The sequence below is a fragment of the Aotus nancymaae genome, unplaced genomic scaffold (genome assembly GCF_030222135.1).
Source record: "Aotus nancymaae isolate 86718 unplaced genomic scaffold, 86718_ANA_hifiasm-v0.15.2.pri h1tg000079l, whole genome shotgun sequence".
Lineage (NCBI taxonomy): Eukaryota > Metazoa > Chordata > Mammalia > Primates > Aotidae > Aotus > Aotus nancymaae.
In genome coordinates, this window is record NW_026988494.1 from 2,505,487 (window position 1) to 2,525,450 (window position 19,964).

General features: G+C 41.2%; 1 protein-coding gene across 1 annotated transcript in view; it reads right to left on the reverse strand.

Moving 5' to 3' along the window:
- The window catches only part of KCNU1 (potassium calcium-activated channel subfamily U member 1), a 132,217-nt gene that overhangs the window by 11,455 nt on the left and 100,798 nt on the right, over positions 1–19,964 (reverse strand). The window contains exons 20-24 of the mRNA XM_064368685.1: positions 18,019–18,115; positions 14,262–14,486; positions 12,670–12,859; positions 5,419–5,493; positions 1,032–1,171 (exon numbers count right to left, since the gene is read on the reverse strand). Coding sequence (XP_064224755.1) covers positions 1,032–1,171; positions 5,419–5,493; positions 12,670–12,859; positions 14,262–14,486; positions 18,019–18,115 — 727 coding nt within the window. The remainder of the gene's footprint in view (positions 1–1,031; positions 1,172–5,418; positions 5,494–12,669; positions 12,860–14,261; positions 14,487–18,018; positions 18,116–19,964) is intronic.

Genomic DNA, 19,964 nt, shown 5'->3' on the forward strand with positions numbered 1-19,964 from the left:
GGGAGGAGTGTGTGAGGTAACGGTTATGTGGCTTTCCTTTGGAAGAATTCTTGCAAGTCATTCACAAATGGCTACACACTGATCTTGTGAGTCTCAGTCAACTTGAAATTCCTTGAACACCTTGGGGAGTGCTCCCACATCACTGCCTCTGAATGCTGTGTTCTCTCCTCTCCGCCAGAGCTGGGTTCGCCTGCCGCCTTCTCCGTACCGCCTTCCCTGAGAAGGCGTTACTGAATCTTGCAACTCCTTCCCTGAAGTCCACATTTCCTACCTCACACCTCCTTAGTCCTTGTAACTGGCATCCCTCTGTGTTACTTATTTATCATGCATATGCCAATCTCCTCCACTCAGCAGGCCCCATGTGGGTGAGGCTTCTGTCATTCTCACACTGATTCCCCAGCACCCGAACAGTGCCCTGCACAAGGTAGGTGTTCAGTGGGCATTTGTAGGGTGAATTAATTCCACTCAGGGGAATCCTAATGGATGGAAACGATCTGCCAGGTGGCTAAAGAGGTGCTGAAAACTGAAGAACAACCATGTAGTCAATAATCCACCCCATGAGAGGAGCAACATGGAGGGAGATTTGACTTAGCTCTGAACAAAACTCACAACAGCAAAGGGCAGAGCAACTTCCTTGAAACCCTGTATGGCCTGAAAGTCTTCCTGGGTCCCTTTATGGCCTATTTCCATATGACTGGTTGGGAGGATTTTAGAGGGAGAGGAAAGCCGTGTCTACTGAGCTCTGACACCAAGGGGCCTGGTCTGCAGAGATGCCTTTGAAGCACTCACTCTTCCTGGCATCAGAGGTTCTGGCTCCAAGGGTCTCAAGTTTTTAATCTTGAAAATGTGAAAATGTTGCTTCCCATACCAAGTAGTTATGAGAAAAGATAAATTAATGTGCGGAAACAAGCTTCTTTTGGAAAATCAAAGAGAATGTGGAACCGGGTTATCATCCACACGGCCCCACTCTACCTGCTTACTTCTCTGCAGGGGGCTTGGTCTTGGGGGTTCCATTACTCAGCTGTTCTCACCGTGGCCAAGAGAGAATCCAAGAAGCTGCCGGAAAAAACAGTGCCTGTAGAAAAGGCAGTGCTGAGATGCAGGTTTCTTTCTTGGAGAGACCCTTCCAGTCCACCGGGCTGTTCAATAAAGTGAATGTTGGAAGGATTTTCTGCAAGGCAAGAGGCAAAAAGGAAAGACAAGCAGACCAGGTTAAGAACATAAGAAGTGCCATCCATGCAGGCCAAGGGGTGACCACTTGATCAGAAGATCTAATATCTACTTTGGGGTCTCTGTGGGATCTACCACTGTTTCAGTAAGTGCATTTTTCTTTCTTTCTAATTGTCTTCCTTCCCAAAAAAGATAGATAGATCTGTTGGGTACCTTCACCATCAAGGGGACATTCCTGGAGCACAGGCTTAGTTTCTAAAGAAGTGTTTCTTATTGCCATCCTTGTATAATTTATCCTTCAAACCAGGATATTTTGGGGAGCAAAAGAGAGCATGCTTAAAAATTGCCCTGAAATCATAGGAATAAATAGGAATATGTGGTCAGCCCAGTTAAAAGCTTTTATTTCTCAAAATACTATGCAATGGATGACTTGGCATTTACTTGGCTTCCTAGAGTCACATAAGCCCAGTGCCTCTCAAAATTTAATGTGCATAGGAATCACTTGGGGATCTGGTTGCAATGCGGATTCTGATTCACTGGTCTAGGGTGTAGGCTGAGAATCTACATGTCTAGCCAGCTCCCAGATGCTGCTGAGGTTGCTGATTCATGAATCGCACTCTGTGTGGCAAGGGCTTAGGGAATCATCCTAACTGAGGCCAGTATAGCAGTAGCCAAATTATGCATCAGCATGTCTATACTGGCACAGGCTCCATCAGCACGTCTATACTGGCACAGGCTCCATCAGCACGTCTATACCGGCACAGGCTCCATCAGCACGTCTATACCGGCAGAGGCTCCATCAGCACGTCTATACCGGCAGAGGCTCCATCAGCACGTCTATACCGGCACAGGCTCCATCAGCACGTCTATACCGGCACAGGCTCCATCAGCACGTCTATACCGGCACAGGCTCCATCAGCACGTCTATACCGGCAGAGGCTCCATCAGCACGTCTATACCGGCACAGGCTCCATCAGCACGTCTATACTGGCAGAGGCTCCATCAGCATGTCTATACTGGCACAGGCTCCATCAGCATGTCTATTCTGGCCCCAGACCCCTGTAGGCAGCCTCTGAGGTGAATATAGCTGGTCTTTGCAGAGTGTGAGAGGAGAGACACTGTTCTCCCCTAGGAGACAATGTTGCCTTTGTTCCTAGACTTTTTTTTTGAGACGGTCTCATTCCATTGTCCAGGCTGGAATGCAGTGGTGCAATCACTGCAACCTCTGCCTTCCAGGTTCAAGCAATTCTCATGCCTCAGCCTCCCAACTAGCTGGAATTACAGGTGTCTACCACCATGTCTGGCTAATTTTTGTACTGAAAATAGAGACAGGGTTTCACCATGTTGGCCAGGCTGGTTTCAAACTCTTGACTTCAAATGATCCACCTGCCTCAGCCTCCCAAAGTGTGTTTGTCTGAAGAACAGCATTGGAAGGTAGAGATGCTGTCTTCCACGGGAGCAAAAGGAAGGCATGCTTACTGCGTGTTATAAAAGACTCTGGTCTCCTGAGCTTAGGTTCCTATCCTAAAGAGCAATCTACTGTGGATACAGGTGTCACTTGGGCCTCTTCATGCCACTTTGTGGAAAGCAGGGCTTGGGCAACCAACACAGAAGTGAGAATACTCTGGCTGCTGTTACTCTGAGTAATCAACTGATTGGTTTTGTTTTGTTTTGTTTTGGTCTCTGATCCAGGAGTCTCATATCTTCTGTCAGCATCCATGAGACTGGGGCAGGTGAACTTGTTGCTTTGCAAGTAGGATAGTCTTAGACTCTCCACAGTTCTTGATACTACAGTTATTTAAATGACCAATCCAAACAAATCTACTGGACATGCAACTCAGAATCCATTGCTCGCTGTGACTGGATTATCCCCCAGGGCCTTAAATTATTCCTCAGTAAGTTTGGGGGAAGTGACATTAATGAAGGAAGTGATATTAATTAATCATTTTATTTCAAGAACAGCATTATTTTTACAAAAGATGAGCAAGGATGACTAATATCAACCCACATCTCCTGTGCACATCTACATTCCTCTCCTTGCATTGTGAACCCTACACACACACACACACACACACACACACACACACACACACACACATTCCATGAGCCTTTGTCCAAATCCTGCTGTATCACCCTAAACTAATGGTCTCAGCTTTCCTGGCTATTTCTCTGCAGACTCCCATGCATTCTGTACCAAAGCGGTGCAGAACATCAGACCTGCAATTCCCATGTCAACGTGACCCTTTCCAGCCAGTCAGACAACAAGAACCTGTGTGAGCTGGCAGGTGGCGTGTTAGGCTAACTTGACAAGCACCACCTGGTGCCAGAAACAAAATCTCTAAGTCCCTGGAGAGTGACAAGATGCACCTCTGGGTCAGTGAGAAACTGGATGATTTCTTCCCAACCACTCTGGCTTATAGTCTTCTTTGAATTAATGCATTTGGCATACACAGTTGACCCTCCATTTCCACAGGTTTTGCATTCAAGGATTCAACTAACCAGAGATGAAACCCGTGGATACAGAGGGTTGATGGTACTATACCACTTTACACAAAGGACTTGAAGATCATGGATTTTGGTGTCTTCAGGAAGTAGGGCCAGGGGAGGAGTGGGGAGTGAGTGAGTTATGGAACCAATGCCTCACAGATACAGATAGCCAACTGTATACAGCTCAGGAGTTAAAGACAGTTCAAAGTGGAGGAAAAAAATAAAACGTAATTAAAAACTGCTTCGAGGTGGTTACAAGTAGACAGGCAGGTACTAGGATCCAGGGGTCTGGGATGTTCAAAGCTGAATTTCAAGAGCCTCTGCTCCAGAAAATGGCCAGGAAAGCCAGGTAACAACAAGGCAGTGCCTCACTTCTCACCTGCGACACTGTCACTCCCAACTCATGTGGCAGTGACACCTGCCGATTCCTCTCTAAGTTTCTCTGCTTTGTTTGTAGGATAAGAGGTCTACATGTTCATCTAATTTTGGATAAATCCCAATGGTTTAGGTAATCTAGCTCATAAAATGCCCATTATGCATTTTTCTGTTTAGTAAAATCGGGTCAAATCACAGTCAGGACCAGTTTTTAGAGATCATCTCTGAATTGGTTCAATCTGTGCTAATGGCACCATTCGCCTCTTCTCTGGGATTTTCTCCTTTTCTCTTCAACTATACTCAGTAGTAAATCCAATGTGTCCCCTGGCGCCCCAGCAATGCACCCCACCAAATGCACTTGGGCACCCTTCCCTTCCTTGTCTTCTGTTCCCAGAGTTCCCTGTGCCTGGGGGTTTCTTGCTTTGTTTGGTGTTGGTGAGAGATAACAGCATATTCTGTTAATTCTTTGAGAGTTTTTTTTTTTTTGGCCGTTTTAAGGAAGTATCACTAAGGGCTGGGATTAATGTGATATGGGGAAAATACATAGGACACAAAATTTGGGGACACCAAGGATGAGCACTTTGTCTAAGTCTGTACCCCTCATGTCTCTCCTGCCTTATCCTGGCCCCAGCCCTGGTGTCACTGCTGGAAAGGAAGGCATTATAAAGGATTGTGAGATTCTACCTCACAGGAGGAAGAAAGCATTGTTCACAATGAGCACTAAAATAAGACTTGCTGGTAGGCAGTTTTCTATTTCTTTCTCTAGGGGATAGAGTGGTTCTCATCAGTGGCAATTTGTCCCCTGAGGTCACCTTACAATGGCTGGAAACAGTTTTAGTTGTCACCACTGTGGGGATGCTATCCCCATCTAGTGGGTAGAAGTCAAAGATGCTGCTAAACATCTTTCAATACACAGGATGGCCTCACAAAGTTAGAAAATGTCAATAGTACAAAGGTGGAGAAACTCTGCCCTAATCTGTCTGGTGAGCCCTTTGAGGGATCAGTGGGCTTCTCCACATCTTCATAGTCAGGACCAAAAGTCCTATGATGGGGTTGACTAGTCAGTACAGGGAGATTCTTTCTAGCAGTTTTCCAATCTGTGGTCCCTCCCTCTGAATAAGACTCTGCCAGTTGCTGGTCCCCCTCCCTCTCTTGGTAACTGGAAGAGTGGAGAAGGCAGATGTCATTTCTGCACACTGACATCAGATATACTGACATTCCCAGTTGGATCAAAGCCCAGTGTAACATCCAGGCAAGCACTTAAAGCTCTGAGCCTCATTCTGGTTCCTGAGTCCTTTGACTGTGCATTCCAAAAAGAACCTTGGGACATCAGTTATATATCACAAACATTTCTCCATTGAATTTTGCCCTTGAAACACAACTTACTCAATTCAGTGAGGATAGGGACTCTTTGATGCTTTGATTTCCCATTAGGTCCACTTGTGTAACCTGGAGTATTCTCTGCAAAGAAGAAAAGAGGTGATAAATACAAACACAATGCCTTACAAAACTTGTCAAAATGTAGAAGAACATCATGTAACTTGGTACTTTATCTTAGCAAAGTTACTCTCATGTGCAAATCTCAAATCCTTTACTATGTTTAGCAAAAAAATTATTATTTGGGTTTCCTCAGCATCTCCTTTTGATAAATGTGGGAAGGGGAGTGTGTGTGTGTGTGTGTGTGTGTGTGTGTGTGTTCTTTCTTTTTTTTTCTTTTTTTGAGACAGGGTCTTGCTCAATCTCCAAGACTGGGGTACAGTGGTGCCGTCAGAGCTCACTGCAGCCTTCACTCCTGAGCTCAAGCTATCCCCTTGCCTCTGCCTCCTGATTAGCTAGAACTTCCAACACATGCCACCATACTCAGCTAATTTATTTTTATTTTTGCAGAGATAGGGTCTTACGATGTTGCCCAGGCTGGTCTCAAATTCCCAGCCTCAAGTAATCCTCCTGTCTTGGCTTCCTGGAATGCTAGGATTATGGACCTAAGCCATCATGCCTGGCTATGTCTGTTCTATCTAAATGGCACTTTAAATGACTTACAAAACGGCAAAGTTCTCCCAATAGTTTCTTATTGATGTCACAATTAAGACATGCATACTCTTCACTGAGTGGCTGTGCTAGGTAACAACCCAGTCAGGCAGTGGCTCAAACCACATCAATTTGCCTGTAGCATTTTTAGGAAACTGCAAATAGAGGGGTGGTACTGCCTCATGAGTGCTTTAGGGCACACTGCGAGTGGCTGCTGGCTCCCGTACTCTCTGCCTCTTGGAGCTTCTCACTGGATGGAGGCACTGTGGATGTCTCTGCAGACCTGGCTGCCTGCCTGCCTCCATATGGAAGGCTGTGGGGCTTCTTTTTTTTTTTTTTTATTTGACGGAGTTTCGCTCTTGTTACCCAGGCTGGAGTGCAATGGCGTGATCTCAGCTCACTGCAACTTCCGCCTCCTGGGTTCAGGCAATTCTCCTGCCTCAGCCTCCTGAGTAGCTGGGGGTTTCTTAAAGACTGGGCTGGGATGTCATTCAGGGCCCTTGACCTCTGTGCTCAGGTTATAGACATTTTTTCCCTCCTGTCTTTGGAGATAAGGCACTGCAGTGACCTCTGTGAGCCATGACTCCAAAACAGGGGATGCGTGGCACTGGCCTGAAACAGCTTTATAGTCTCTGACTTAAACTAAAAACATAAGGGAAAATAAACAGAATAGAAGATTGGGTGCAGTGGCTCACACCTATAATCCCAACACTTTGGGAGGCTCATATGTGAGGTTCACTTGAGCCTAGGAGTTCAAGACAATCCTGGGCAACATAGACCCGTTCTCTACAAAAATTTAAAAAAAAAAATAACTGAGTGTAGTGGTGCACAGCTGAAATCTCAGCTACCTAGGAGGCTGAGGTGAGAGGGTCGCTTGAGCCCAGGAGTTCAGAGCTTGTAGTGAGATGTCATCACGCTACTGCACTCCAACCTGGGTGACAGACAGACCCTATCTCAAAAAAGAGAAGTTGGTGGGGGAGAGAAATAGAAAAATATGGTGTCATTTTTTAAAAAGTGTCATAATGTCATTATAAGTTGTGCTTACAACTGTTGGTTACTTTCTTAAAGTTTTCTGAGGTTATTACATAAGAGGAAAAAAATATTGTAAACCGTCAAGATGTACTTGTAATTAAGATTCCCTGCTGCTTCGAAGAGAGTGAAATCTTTGGAAGGTCCTTTGTTTCCTGAGTGAGGTAATTGGTAGGGTGAGAAGGGGAATGAATGCAGGTGAGCTCTGTGCTAAGGCCCCCTGAGAAGCAGACAATGAGAAGATGACAAGGAATGGAGCCACTGAGGTGGAGACCAGGAAAAGGGGAAATCCAAAGAGAGATGGGTTTCCAGAAGGAATACTACGTACTACGATATTTCACACCTTTTCCATCTTGCCACTGAGATGGAAAAGAGCCACTTCCTGTTAATGCAGAGTACAGCTGAATATATTTCTGGTTTCGCCTACATTTCTGAGTAATGAATGTAGGATAAAAACTGAAGAGCCCAACACATTTGGTTTATGTCTGGAACTGTCAGTGACCTTAGGAATTTCACAAAATCCTTCAGTTTTTGGTGAGGAAATGGAAGGCCAGAGGGCTAACTGGATTTGCACAGCTATTAAAGAGGAAGATTTACAAGGATGACTAGAGATCCTGATTCACTGATAGTTCTTATTCTTGATGAAATCTAAATACCTTAAATTACTTTTCCTTAAAAAAAAATCTCTGAGATTTGCATAATGCAGGAATACTTGAGGGAATTAAAGTTCTATTTGATTCTCAGATTAAGATGCCTTATTTGTTTCATGTGCCCTCTTTGCCTCATTTTCTTCTCCCTTCTCTTCCTTTCCCTCCTTTCCTTCCCCTTTTTCCTTTGTAATTTCTTTCCTTTCCTTCTTTTCTTCCTTTCTTTTTCCCCTTCCTCATTCCTCCCTCCCTCCTACCCTTCCTTCCTTCTTTCCTTCCTTCTTTCCCTCCCTCCCTCCTTCCTTCCCTTCTTTTCTTCCTTCCTTCCCTCCCTCCCTTCCTCTCCTCCTGTCCTTTCTTCTTTCTTCCCTTTCTTCCTTCCTTTTTTCCTTTCTTCCTTTCCTTCCTTCTTTTCTTTTTCTGTTTTCTTTCCTTCTTTACTTTTCTTCCTTCCCTTTTCCTTCCTCCCTCCCTTTCTTCCTTCCATAAATATTTTTAAAGTATCTACTCCATGCTATAACTATGTTCATTCTTGCCCCAGTTACATATTACATGTTGCAAATACAAAATATTTTTGGATATTGATGAGAATGAAAAAACCCAAACTTTAGAGGCTAGTGATTGAAGTTGAAGATGCAACTTTAGATAGGGTCCCAAGAGGGGCATCTCTGACCTTGGGACAGAGTCTGAGGAATAAGGAAAAGCCATCTTGCAGAGGGATGTGATAAAGAACCCATGGTAGGAAATAGCCAGTGTGAACAGGATGAAGGAGCAGAGAATCCAAGCTTCCTGCTGGCTTGCAAGATCTGAGTTTTTCCTTTAATTGCCATGGGTCAACATCATAGGGTTTAAAGTAAGGAAATGAGATTATCCGATGAATATGTATAAAAGATCTCTGGCTGCTGAGAGCAGTGGACACTGTAAAGAGGTAAGATAACTCTTACATGTACCCTGTGAGTTAATCATAGCGAGATCACCTTTGACGATGAGAAAACTGCAGCCAGGATTTACATACCATGCCCAAGATCACATGGCTTGTAAATAATGGATGAGGCTTCACAGCCTGATCAGCACCAACTTCAAAACCCATGCCCTTTTCAGGGTACCTACTTTGTAGCCCTATTAAAATATACATGGCTTGACTGGAATTTTCAGTAAAATATTGAAATCAGTTTCCTACAAAGGAGAAACCTCTCTATGGGGAAATCCTTTTTTGAACCCCACTTTCTGATTTCAGTTATCTGCTAATAAAGGACTTGAGACTGACTTTTAGAGTCTGGTGTTCTAATTGGGTATAGACACTTTCACATCAGCTGAAGCAACTGTATGAAAATCTGCTTCTGATGCTGGCTGAAGGAGAGCAACTGAATTTTCACATTAACTCCATCCCTTTTAGAGCAATGGTTAATTTGAATGTGTCAGATCATAGCCTGGGTATATTTTACTGATGTCAATATTTTTGCTACCAAATAGTACATGGTATTATACCTGAAATCTTCCAGCCTGGCAGGGTGCTATTACAAAAGATTGCTTAATTGTAGATTACTTCTGTACATTTAAATTTCAGTAGCATATTAAGTTGTCAGGCTTAATTACCGTTATATGTTTAGATTATGCCACAGATTATTTAGTTCAGTACCTAGGTTTGCCAACCTGTTCTCCTTGTGATGTGACAGGGCAGTAATTAGAGTATTACAGAAAAAAACTAAAATTTCCCATGGAGCTGTCCAGGAGGGCTGGCATTCTCACTGATCCTTCAGAGAGTACTCACTCTGCTGCTCCCCCTACCCCCATCCCATCCAATGTCCCTTGGTGAATTTCTACTGGGAATAGCCTTGGTGATCTTAGCTTGGCTTCACATTTATGCTTATCATGACTACGAACATGAGGAAAAACCCACTGATCCCTCAAAGGGCTCTCCAGATAGGTTAGGGCAGAGTTTCTCCACCTTGCTGCTGTTGACATTTTCTAATTTTGTGAGACCATCCTGTGTATTGAAAGATGTTTAGCAGCATCTTTGACTTCTACCCTTTAGATGGGGATAGCATCCCCACAATGATGACAGTCAAAACTGTCCAGCCATTGTAAGGTGACCTTGGGGACCAATTGCTACTGGTTGAGAACTACCTTATCCCCTAGTGAAAGGGATAAAAAACTGCCTACCAACAAATCTTATTTTAGTGTTCATTGTGGACCATGCTTTCTGCCTCCTGGTAGAATCTCACAATCTTTCATAATTTCAGCTCTTGGAGGTGGGTATTCCTGGTTCTACCTCTTATGTATGGTGCAAGAGGAGTATTATTAAGAAACGGGGAGAATGATTAAGAAGGCCAAACAGGCTTCTGTGAAAATTGGGAATATCTATATTATTAATACAAACTCCAGACAGAGACTTATGATGCCAGAGTAATTGGGGAAAATTCTGGGTAATGGTCCTTTGCTATTCATAGGTTGTCTCAAAATGTTCTTTTTTTAATTTTAGAGGCAGATTTTGCTCTGTCGCCCAGATTGGAGTGAAGTGGTGAGATCTTGGCTCACTGCAACCTCCACCACCCAGTTCAAGCGATTCTCCTGCTTCAGCCTCCTGAGTACCTGGGGTTACAGGCATATGCCACCACACCCAGCTAATTTATGTATTTTTTTAAAATTAGAGATGGGGTTTCACCATGTTGGTCACCCTGACCTCATGATCCACCTGCCTCGGCCTCCCAGAGTGTTGGGATTACAGGCGTAAGCCACCGTGCCTGGCCTCAAAATGTTCTTAAAATGTGACTTCACTGATGTGACAGTGCCAGATAAGCAGACCTGATGCCTTCATTAGGTAGGTCCTTAGAGTCTGTCTGGATCTATGTTTCCCTGTCACACAAATGGGTATGATCCCATCCAAACAAGCCCAACTTAGCACATTCTTCTCTAACCTTTGCTTTTCATCTTTTCAAATAAGCACATTCATGATGATTCAATACTTTGACCTTCCTTCCTTTTCTCTTCGCCTTTCCAATTCTTTTTCCTTCTTTCCTCAATCTCCTTCCCCCAAAACCAGTCAGCTCCTCTTTTAAGGGCAACCTTCTTGGTAACAGAGTACCTGGTATATCATACAAAATCAATATTTTTTGTTGATTGAATGAATACACTATTAAAATCACTAGATATAAAGGAAACTAAAATTCGAATCTTAAGTTTTTTGTTTTTCTAGTCCATATTGAAGGTGAAATTTTAATAATAGTAGTAATAGGAAGAATTATTCACCTAGACCATCAATTTATAAATTACTTATGGTGTTGTCAGTTTATCCTGGGCTCACATTGTGCATGAATTTTCATTTGTATATGATTTTATACTGCTTTTAAAGTGAATACTTCTTCTCTGTCCAATTATGGACAGTTACAAGCATGCACATGCGCGTGCGCGTGCACACACACACACACACACACACACAAATGACGAGTGAATCTGCGGAGTGACCCTAATTGCTAAGTTAAGGATTCCTATGGCAGAATACAACAGCACTTTTATGGATCTTCAAATTTGCTCAGCAGAGGTATGGCTTACCCCTCCTGAGTGTGGCTGCTCCTGGCAGGCACTTTGATATTCATGAAGTGCCTTGCTATTAATTCTGCTTTGCAAAACACCCTGAAATCCTGGTTGCTGGGTCAGCATTGGTTGCTTAGTCAAGGTCTGTCTAACAGCTGACTCAGTTTGCCCACCAAAGATTAGATTACTGTTTTTTCCTTTGTTTCAATAACCTTATATTTTCTTGCATAGCAACAGTGTCTAGGAGTCAGAGAGAGTTTTCTGGTTTCCCAGTTTGAATCATGAACGTTTTTATCCACAGCCATTATCATGGAAAGCCTTGCAATGCCTTCAGTGCTAACCTCTTCAGTTGCCATGCAAAGTGGGACAGCTGTGGTCCGAGGTTGCATGACCCAAAGATTGAGTATCTGATCTTGATACAGAGAATCAATCATCCCCGCGTTACATGATTGGATCCAGGAGATTCCAATCATGACTTACTTTTATTTCTTGAATTGGAAGTCTGTTTTAGATACAGAAAATTCTTCAGTAATAGTACTTTCAGATTAGGTCAAGGGGATGGTGGCCAATTTTTAGAAATAGACTAATGTATACACTTTTTCTCATTTTAGGAAAGAAGAAAAATCACAATTTTGTCATGAGGATTGACCATGGGCACATTTTGGGCACAGTGAAATGTGTGGAAGTTCCTCAGGTGTCTGGCTCACAGCTCATTTGCTGCAATCAAACAGGTATTTGTTAAACATCAACTAAATGACAGTAATTGCAATAGGAGCTGAGAGAAATACAAAGGGAAAAAGAATCATAATCTCCATCCTGGAAAGACCCTTGCATCTCTCTCTCTCACCATCTCCTTCCAGTCTGAAGTTGAAGATGACATTTTTAATCTATAGATGTTAGAAAAGATGTCAGTCTTCTAAACTTCATGTGTTGAAATCATCTCAAAAAGTAAAAGAGAATCATGGTTTATTCTCTCAACCACAAAACTAAGAATTTTAACTGGATTGCATTAGATCTATAAGATCCAATGAGAATTTCTTAATAATAATAATCATAACTATAATAGTACCTCATTAATTAAAATAACATACCACTTGCTATGTTCACTGATAACAAAAATGATAACACTTCAAAATTGTGTTTTTTTCCTTCAAAATGAAAAAAACAGTGTTATGTGCACTTCATTTAGAAGATGCATATCATTTTCCATTTGACTTAGAATTCCAGAGCACTGAACTGTGGGCTATTTCTACCATAGGATTCTCAGGGTTGGAAGGGACCTCAGACGACATCTGGCTCACCCTCCTGCTCCCCATAATTAAATACTTCAAAGAGGAGTTAATTCCCTTTTCTTTTTCCATACTTTCTAGCTTCTTCCTGTCAGGGGTACTATTCTCACCTGGCATTGCAAGGGATGGGTCAGAGGAGGAGTCAGTTTGCAAGGATCTGATGATGAGCGTTGCCATGATAGTTTCTGTGTCTACCAGCATCTGGCTGCTTGACGACTTGGATGGAGGGGACAAGACAACGCACATGGAACATTGCTCTATGTTGGCCGCATGGAGGTCTTCAGGATAAAGTGCAGATCCCTAATGAGAGGAAAATAGAGAGAGGAGGCACTTGTCTGATGGAGGGATGTTATATCATGGCTCATGGTGGTGGCTCTTTGCGAGTGATGCAATTTTTGAGCTTTGAGCTCCAGCCTTCACTGAGTTGATGTTAAAACTTAGTTACCTCATATCTGATGAATTTAACCTTATCAATCATTAATATTTTAGTGTGAATAAGTTTCATAGATTCTTTCCTGAAAGCAAGTTTGGATGAGAAAGAGGAGAGTGGGGAGGGAGGAACACAAGTCCTTGCCACTGACTCAGGTGGAAGAAGAGAGCAGGGTCAGGGTAACAGTGATGAGGAAAAACATTCAGAGGAAAGAGAGGGTATGGATCTAGAGGCAAAATGTGCATCCTCACAATATTGCTAATACAAACAGGTGACCCAACTTGCACTCTCTGAGTTAACTAGCAAAGTGGAAGTTGCTTCTTTCCTTGGTGGTAAAACAGAGATCGATCTGGTTCTGTCTTCAGGTAGGTTGGAGTCTAATATAGTGGAAATTTCTACTACTAGCTGGATCAGGAAGAGCTGATCTTTTTAAAAAAATTTCTTTCAATGAATTTAAGCAAGAGAGGTACTACAGGGAATCTTACGGTGGCTTTTTAAGAAAGCAAATGCAATTTGCTTCTTGAGAGAATTATTTTTGAAATTTGAAAAATTTATTATATTAGATTAATGCAAAAGGAACCACGGTTTTTGCCATTTAAAGTAATTGGCAAAAGTAATAATATTGGCAGTATTATCTCATGAAAATTCAAATGCTTTGGGGCATTTCCTAGTGCAAATAATGGATTTGTCAACCAGGGAAATGGTGGCATAGAGTGGGATATAGATCTATGTAACTTCAGGAAAAATATAATTGCAACCACAATACCACATAAGCAAAATCCCTCCTCTTCATATGGCTTTCAGGGACCATGTGGCATTATGTGGTCCATATAAAATGTCTCCAGAAAAGATAGAAAAGTTAGAGCACCAAAGGCTGACCAGTATTAGCTTAAGTATAACCATTAAATTACAATCAGACTCAGAAATGCAGAGAAACTCTTATTTGTACAAAGATCATAAAACATGGTGAGATTCAAGCATTAACTCAAGAGCCACAACATCTGGATTTAAATCCTAATTTTGTTACTTACTGGCTGTGCAATCTTGGTCAAGTTATTTTCTCTTTCCATTCTTAAAGTTCAACAAATTTAATATCTACCCCATAGGGTAGTTTTGAGAATTAAATGAGTTAATATAAGTAAAGTATCTAAGAACAGTTTCTGGCATCTGGTAAGCACTGTAGAATTGCAAGTTATTATTATCATTATTAATTCTAGTCCTATTAATATTATAATCCTTATAAATATTCACTATTCCTTATATGATACTTACAGGCAGAATATGTATCTGGGGAAAATTCCAGAGAAATTGCCATTCTCTCTGTAGATAATCCAGAGACCCAATGAATACTATGTCCTTCAGCTCCTGCCGGGTGTAGTTGCTGGCTCTCAAGGGCATTACAAAGTTCCGAAGCCCCACCAGGGCTGAATGGGCATCTCCAAATACGCAGGCTACAATGTGGTTCTGAAACTCGTGTTTCAACTTGTCAGTTCGTTTCTAAGGACAAGCATGCCAGAGTCTGGTCATTTTTATAAACAAGACGAGGATCCCTCCAAGTGGGCCTCCTCTTCTCCTCCCAACTCATCTAGGTACATCCACAGCCCTACTTTCATAAGGTGAATAGAATTTTGCAAATTGTTTATAAAAGACAGAACCAATGCACAGGTGGCACAATATTACACCTTTTACTTTTTTGTGGAATTTCTTCTTATTTCACTTTCTTTTTAGTTTACTATTAGCCTGGAGTCATCAACTAAAACTCAGATCAGCATCATCCCCAGGGCGTGAAATCATTGGACCAAATGGGCAAAGTATTTATTGATTTTTATTACATATATTTAGCCTTGTATGTGCCATACCAAAATTTGGTGAAAACCTAAGACATTCCAAATTCATTGCTACATCATGTCTTCTAGTGAGTCCTGAAAATTGCAGCGAGCTGTATAACATATTGCAGCACTCAGTGAGTTTTCATTCATTAGTTTGAACCATATGAATTTGCCTTATTACGGGTCAAAAATGGTTGAACAATGGCAATTTTATATGGTTCAGTTGAATACACTGAACTGATTCTGTAGACTCTTTCCTGTATCAAGGAAATTCATCATGCAAAGTGCATAGAAGAAATAGAAATGTTATAAAAACTTCATTTGATCTCAAATATTTGAATATGTATCATACTACTATCAGCATTGCCAATTGTTAACATCACCTCTGTGTCTCTAAGTTGAAAACAAAATAATATACATGACACATATGTACGTTTCTCCCACATTCATAGAGACTCATAAAAACAATAAATGTAACCTTTAAAGAATGATATTTCTGTAGAAACCTTATCTTTAGCCTATGTGTGGTTTCTTTCAGAGTACGGCTAATGTCTCCTCTTAATGGCACTGGGATGTGACAGAAGGAACCCTGGAATTGGAGTCAGAAGACATGATTTTGCATTCTGGTTCTATTGTTAGCTATATGATTGAGCAAATTACTTAACCTCTCTCCTTCTTAATTTCTTTGTGTTTAAAATGGAAAAAAAAACAACAAAAAGTTAATTTTGTTGTAGAATGCAATATATTGAAAGTATATATTTCTTATTCTCTAAAAGTTGTTCAATAACTACTGATCAAATCTAAAAGTTATTGAATTTCTAAATTTCCAAAGGAGGACACCTAGAATCTGGTATAGAATAAGTTAAATGCATTTAAATTTCAGCATGAGCGTTTCCTACTTCCTAGACAAACAAAGACTCAGAATACTTCAAATAGATCTATCATTCTTCCTCTTGCCAGTCCTTCGTTGGGTTAAATGGCAAGCTTCTATGAAACAGGCATTGATGAAATCTAACAGGATAAATAAGTAACATCTAACATTTCAACAACTAGAGTTTACCAAATTAGCATATACTGGGAAATACTATACTGTACTCTTCTTCCAAGAGGGATCTCCCTGCGAGGGAAAATAAAGCTACTTGTCTGGAGAGCCTTTCTAGAGTGATATGAATCTTAACCAAATCTATTAAATAATTGTCTCTAGCTAATCTGGTTAGTTTTAACTTGAATAATGAAGCCTCTAACGGTATTTAATGTAATATGTCTAAAGTCCAACAATTTCCCTTCTGAGTAGAACTAAACAATTAGAAAAAAGGATCCATGGCAGAGTGCATTAATGAGCACAGCTAGAGAGGCAATTTCTCTAAGAAACTATGGCAGAAAACTGTCTCTCGATTAAGAAAGATGGTGGCTATTGGAGGAAGGGAGGATGTCCTATTTGTTCAAAGTAACTTAAACTGACCACTTCTATTGACCCTTTTGCAAACAAAACCAAGTTTGAAGCCTTCCTGAATTTTGCAATCCAGATACTTCTTTCCTAGGGGCACACATTTCAAATTCTTTAGCATTTTTAAAACTAGAAGGCATCCTAAACATAACAAAAGACCATCATAAGGGAAATATCAATCATGGCAACCTGTCTGCATTCTTAATAAATATGATCTAATAAAACTTCTGCTATTTCCATCCTTTGGTCTCAAATGTGTCAATCTGCAACCAACTTCCTGACCTTTCTAAAGATTTGCCTCCCACTGAAAATATGTTTGGTTTCCTGCTAAACGGATGTTTACTTTGTATAGTTCAGAATAAGACATAATTGCTAAAATGGTGAGTTTCAGCAACCCTAACAGTCTTCCAGTTGGTATGACAGCTCTGACAGCTTTGCGTTTCTGATCAAATGATTGATCACGGTTTTACAAAAGTTGGAATATATTCTGTCAGGACACTGGCACTGAGCCACAAAGATGTGTGCGTGTGCACATGTGCCTCTATCAAAAAAAAAGTAAACTAAACTACTTTTGAAAAGCAAGAATATATCTATATCTATATCTATACACATATATGTGTGTGTGTATATATATATGTATCAATTAGTCATATATGAAAAAATATATATAGGCTTCATACAGCATGCAAGCAATCTTTTTTTTTTTTTTTTTTGAGATGGAGTTTCACTCTGCCGCCCAGGCTGGAGTGCAGTGGCACAATCTGGGCTCCCTGCAACTTCCACCTCCTGGGTTCCAGCGATTCTCCTGCCTCAGCCTCCTGAGTAGCTGGACTACAGGCATGTGCCATCATGCCAGGCTAATTTTTGTATTTTTTAGTAGAGGTGGGGTTTAACCATATTGGCCAGGCTGGTCTCAAACTCCTAACCTCTTGATCTGCCCACCTTAGCCTCCCAAAGTGCTGGGATTACAGGCTTGAGACACTGCACCCGGCCACAGTCATTTTTATTAGTTAAATTTATCAGCTACTACTTTTAAAGTAAATCACTGAGATTATACTTGAGTTTCCAATTCCAGAAAATTACAGTAGGTGGGCATCTAGAAAGCAAGTGTCAGACCCGGATTAGGATACAAGACGTTTTACATCTTAGTTGCAGGCATTTTTGTGAGCTGAGTTAGTCTGTCTCCTTGAGAAGAGAGATAAGGACATGACTGTAACGTCTACAAAGATTCACCCTGGTTGTATGGAGCATTTAGGAGGCATATTTGTGGCTAATGTGTTAAGTCTAAGTAGAGTCAGCTTTAAGAAAAAACTACTACAGAAAATCCAAATTTCAAAATCAATACATTAGAAAAATGTTTATTTACTTAAGAAAAAAAAAGACTGCAGCTTACTTGTAAACAGTATGTTTCCCTGGTGCATTTAAATTACTTAGATTTACTAGGAAAACAGCAAAACTTCAGGAGACCATTATTCTGAATAACTGAGTCAGCTAAACTGTTAATGGAGAGAGGAAATAGTAGAAGACATATAATTGTTTGAAATTCCAGCATATTACTCACATAGGCTTTGTCAAATGTCTCCTGTGACTTTGCATATTATTCATATAGCTGTTGGGGTATGTTTTTTTTTCTTTTTGACAAATTCACAGTTTACAAAGAGAAGTGACAGGTGCTTATGACTACTATAAGAACATCATTTACCCTAAGAAATGCTTTGTCTTGTTTGAGATATGATGATGCAAGATCACTTACCAGAATCACGTTGTCCAAAGGGGTTGTTTTGCACCAGTGGAACATGCCACTGCTATCCAGCTGGTCAGAATCTTGTTCCGCTTCTTGTAGAAGGGTCCTAAATGGGAAGAATGGAGAGTTAGTCTGGGACTATTTAGAGCTCCTCTGCAACAAAGCCAAGATGTGAAACTCATTAGAAACTTGAACTCAAAGAGGAGAATAACATAAGTAGAATGACATCAGGTCTGCAAGACTCTAGAATAAAGGCTCATATCTGAAGAGCACAAAGAGTCCAGATTGTATCATAGCTGAAGACACACTAAGCATTTTGGGCAAAAGCAACATCAAGACTTTTTTTTTGGCCTTAGATTATACATACCTTGAAGGTAGTTATTTCTGCTTTTAATTTTGATACTATATGATACTGTTATTCATTGACAGATATCACGAGCAGTGTTTTTGGCACCTTAATAAAGAATTTAAATAGCTGTGAGAGATTCAATCATAGGTGACATTTCTCTTGTTAGCCTGTTTTCCTCCCCTCTCCTTTCCATGTATTTTCCCAAATGAGTCCCTGTTGAAACATCTTTATTTAGTAAATACTTTTTGCATTCTTTAAAGCTTTCATCACTGGTCTGCATTTGCCTAGACCTTGCTCTGATCTTGATCTAAGTCTTAGCAATGCCATCCACGTGGTCATCTCACACTGGAGTTAGACACATGCTTGTTTCATAATATATTCAATCTTTGACAGGGTTGGATGATCTTTTGAAAAATCCCACTCTCATCCTAAGGAATGCATATTTGCTGTCAGAGAATAAGAAAACCCTTGTCAAATTACAGAAAATCAAGGGTTAGAAAGACTTATATAATTCAGGAAGATCTAGGCTTATACTGCAGAAAAAAATCTCAATGTTCCCGGGGCCTAACACAACACAGCTTACTACTTCTCACCTACACTATATATTTCACTCAGGTGAAAAGGTGTCACTGCTCCACACAGCCATTTAGAGCCTGAGGAACAGAGGCTCTACCATCTTATGGCCTCAATATCTGAAACATGCATCCTCCTCAGTCATCAGGCAGGAGAGAAGAAAGGAACTGGAGAACCAAGCCCAGGTCTCTCAGTGCCTTGGCCCAGGGTGACTCGCTTTATTTTTGCTCTCATCTCATTAGTCCCATGGCTCCTGCTGACTTTAAGAGGCCTGGGGAACATGGGAAGTAACTTGAAATGTTTGGTGAGCATTTCTGTCTCTGCCAAGACTTTAAAGACTACCCTCCTTTATTTTATGAATAAAAGTTAAAGATCTAACAAAGTGCAAATCTGGCGTTTGAATAGAGTACTGAGCTTGATGTACCAACCTCACCATATTCAGTTCTGCTTTCTAGGTGGGGCCATGTGATTAGCTCTGTCCAATAAAATATGAGAAGAGATGGGTCAGGCAGTGAGAAGCTCTCAGGTAAATCTTCTCTCCTAGCCTGCTATGGAGATGAACAACCTGGCTGCTCCAGTGGGCACCTTGAACTGAGTGCCATGGCCTACTTAGTCTGTGCTGGACATGTAATGCGAATAAGAAATAAACCTTTCATGTGCTCAGCCACTGAGCTTTCATAGCTGTTACCAGAGCATAAGTCCATCCCATTCTAAAACCAATTCCTTTTGCAAAACACATGTTCCATGGTATATTCATAACTGGAGATGTCCTAGAGTAACCAAAGTTTGAGAGGAATGGCCCCTCTTTGAGAGCCACTGATATGGTCTGTCTGTGTCCCCACCCAAATCTCACCTTAAATGGTAGTTCCCATAATCCTCATGTGTCATGGGAGGGACCCAGTGGGATGTAATTGAATCATGGGGATGATTACCCTTATGCTGTTTCTGTGATAGTGAGTTCTCAGGAGAGCTGATGGTTTTATAAGGGGCTTTCTCCACATTATCTTTGCACTTCCCCTTCCTGCCACCATGT